The 2,898-nt window shown below is 40.4% G+C and overlaps 1 protein-coding gene across 1 annotated transcript; it reads right to left on the bottom strand.

Moving 5' to 3' along the window:
- Window positions 1–516: 516 nt before the first annotated feature.
- Window positions 517–1,161, bottom strand: LOC132279015 (uncharacterized). Its single transcript, XM_059780933.1, has one exon. It carries the CDS (start codon window positions 1,159–1,161, stop codon window positions 517–519), a length of 645 nt encoding a protein of 214 aa, XP_059636916.1.
- Between the last annotated feature and the right edge of the window lie 1,737 nt (window positions 1,162–2,898).

Below are 2,898 nucleotides of genomic sequence, written 5' to 3'. Positions count from 1 at the left end.
AGAGAAAAAAATTAGGATTTTATTGATGAAAGGAAATTGGAATATAACTTTTTTAAAAATAGAAAATTATAGAAATTTGAAGAGTAAAAGAAAGGAACAAAAAAGAAAAAAAATATAATTTTAGTAAATAAAATTTTTAGGGGGCATAGTAGATATCCAAACAATCGTGAGTTTGAAGCAAAACTTAATTATGTTGAGGAAGCAATTTTTCTAGTATTTTGACATACCCAAAAATGAGAAAGTTTTTTTTTTTTTTTTTTTTTCGAAGGTAAGTTAGCTTTATAGAAAAATAGAAACAAGATTTACAACCCAGTTGCGGAGGAGGCCCACGATCGTGGACTATCCCAACTAAACAGTAAAGGGTACAAACCAAGGATAAACAAAAGAATTGGACAGCAGGCCCAAGCCCAACAATATAGACAAAGACATTATTAGTCTAGGAAACCCTAGACTATTCATGTACACGCTATATATATCAAAAACATCCGGTGAGATTTGCAGGAAAGGCTTGCGCCACTACATGGCTCGATCAGGAGGTTCCGGTGGTGGGCGAATGAATGCCGGCAAGTCCCAGTCTAATTTCAATCTTCTGGCAAGTAGAGAGTCTTTGACAGATAAGGTAAGCAATTTTTCCCGAATCAAGGCAGTGATCTCCCTGAAGACAGTCATTTGTGAAGATTTTCGATTGTTGAAGATCCAATTGTTGCGCTCTAGCCGAATTTTGTTGACAGTTGTGGAAAACAGAAGTTTGTTTACCGATGATCCCAAATCCCTCCTTGACCATCTGGTTGAAACTCCGTCAACAAGCTCAGTCCAGGAGGAGGGGGAGAAATGAAATCTACCTTTATGTTGCAGTGATATCCATATTGGCCTTGTAAAAGAGCACGCAAAGAACAGATGATTATAGGATTCCTCAACCAAATTGCATAATGGACACGTTCTGGAGCCTTGGAATGATCTCATACAACTGTGATCTAGAGTAGGCAGCCTGTTCTGAACAGCGAGCCACAGAGAAAATTTGCATCTTGGGATCGAGAAATTATTCCAAATAAGGTGAGTCCATGATTTTTGTTGTTGTTGTGTTGATAACCAATCAATGGTGTGACTGATTGAGAATGAACCTGTAGATGAAGGCGCCCATACAGAGGAATCAACAGTCATGCTTGGAGGGTCGATACTAGCTAATTTCGGAAATAGATTGATTATTGACTGTGGAAAGAGCCACTGTCCCCCATATGAATAAATGCAGATAACTTTTGGTCAGGTAAGATGGAAGAGCTGGTTATGTAATCTCTAGACACTCTCAGGGCTAAGGGACCATCTCGTAGCTTGAAATCATCCCAAAAATAGACTGTAGATCCATTCCCAATCTTCCATTTGATCATAGACCTTGCTAAACCCCTCAGGTGGAACAATTTCTTCTAGTTTGAAGAACAAGCCTATGGACCACCAATAGTCCAGAAGCAGCGATCTCTAATAAGCTGTATCCTTACCCACTGAGCCCATAAGCTATTCCTTGGATTAGCCATTAGGGTCCAGATGTGTCTAAGCCCTGCAGCTGTGTTTGCCACTTCCAAATTTATGAAACCAAGCCCCCCACATTCTTTAGGGAGGCAACATGCTGCCCAGTTCACCTTAACCCCTGTGTGCTTAAAATCAGTGCCTGACCAGAGGAAATTACATAGAAGTTTGTTAACCTTCGTAAGAACAGATTTAGGTAAGATGAAAATGCTAGACCAGTAATTAATCATGCTATATAGCACTGACTGGACTAGCTGAATTCTTCCTGCATAAGAAAGGAAATTAGTGGACCAGTGATTAATCTTTCTAGTGATTCTCTCTACGAGTCCCCTACAGTCATCAGCAGTAAGTCTAGTAGAAATTAGTGGGACTCCCAAGTATCTCATGGGAAGGGAGCCGCAATCAAATCCAAATAGAGTCTTGATATTATCTTTGAGTGAGTCATCAACCCCAGACAAAAAAAAAATAGCTCTTTAGGCTGTTGATGCAAAGCCCAGAGAGGGCAGAGAAGTGGTCAAGAGCTTGTTTAAGTGTAGAGATAGAAGATAGGTCACCATGAGAGAAAAGCAGGAGATCATCTGCAAAGATAAGATGGGATATGGAAAGGTTTTTACATCTTGAGTGGTACTTGAAGGCTGCATTGTTGGCAATGAACTTTTTGGTGATGGCTGTGAAGACTTCCATAGCTATTACAAAAAGCATGGGAGAAAGTGGATCCCCCTGTCGCAGCCCCTTAACCCCTTGAAAATAGCCATGAAATTCCCCATTAAGTGCAATTGTGTAGGATGAAGAGGTGATGCAAGCCTTGATCCAGTCCAAAAAAGGGGAAGGGAAACCAAACAAAGCTAGAGTGTCTAGCATGAAATCCCACCCAACTGAGTCAAAGGCCTTCATTAGATCAACCTTCATAGCACACCTAGGAGAGAGATACCTATGGTAACCATGAAGCAATTCTTGTGCCAGCAGAACACTATCCCCAATCTGCCTATCTTTGACGAAAGTATTTTGGCAAGGGTCAATGATGGAAGGGAGAACCTGTTTGAGTTTATTAGCAAGAAACTTAGCAATACACTTGTAGATTGTGTTGCAACATGAGATAGGCCAAAATTCTTGGAGGGAAGCAGGGTTGGGAGACTTTGGGACTAGAGCAATATAGGAGTTATTCACCTCTCAGAGTAGCTTACCACTATTAAAAAAACTCCTAATTGCGTGAATTACATCCCTTCCAATCACTTACCAAGCACTATGATAAAAATAGGCATTGAAGTCATCAGGTCCAGGGGACTTATCTTTGTTCAGGGAGAGAAAACAAGTTTGTATCTCAGCCTCTGATGGGATAACATTATGAACTGGCATATAAGAGGATGAGACTGTTTT

This window comes from Cornus florida, unplaced genomic scaffold (genome assembly GCF_030987335.1).
Source record: "Cornus florida cultivar Cherokee Brave unplaced genomic scaffold, ASM3098733v1 CherokeeBrave_3.0.0_Hap2_Chr01, whole genome shotgun sequence".
In the NCBI taxonomy this organism is placed as follows: domain Eukaryota; kingdom Viridiplantae; phylum Streptophyta; class Magnoliopsida; order Cornales; family Cornaceae; genus Cornus; species Cornus florida.
The sequence above is the reverse complement of the archived record's forward strand: the minus strand, read 5'-3'. Positions and strand labels throughout refer to the sequence as shown.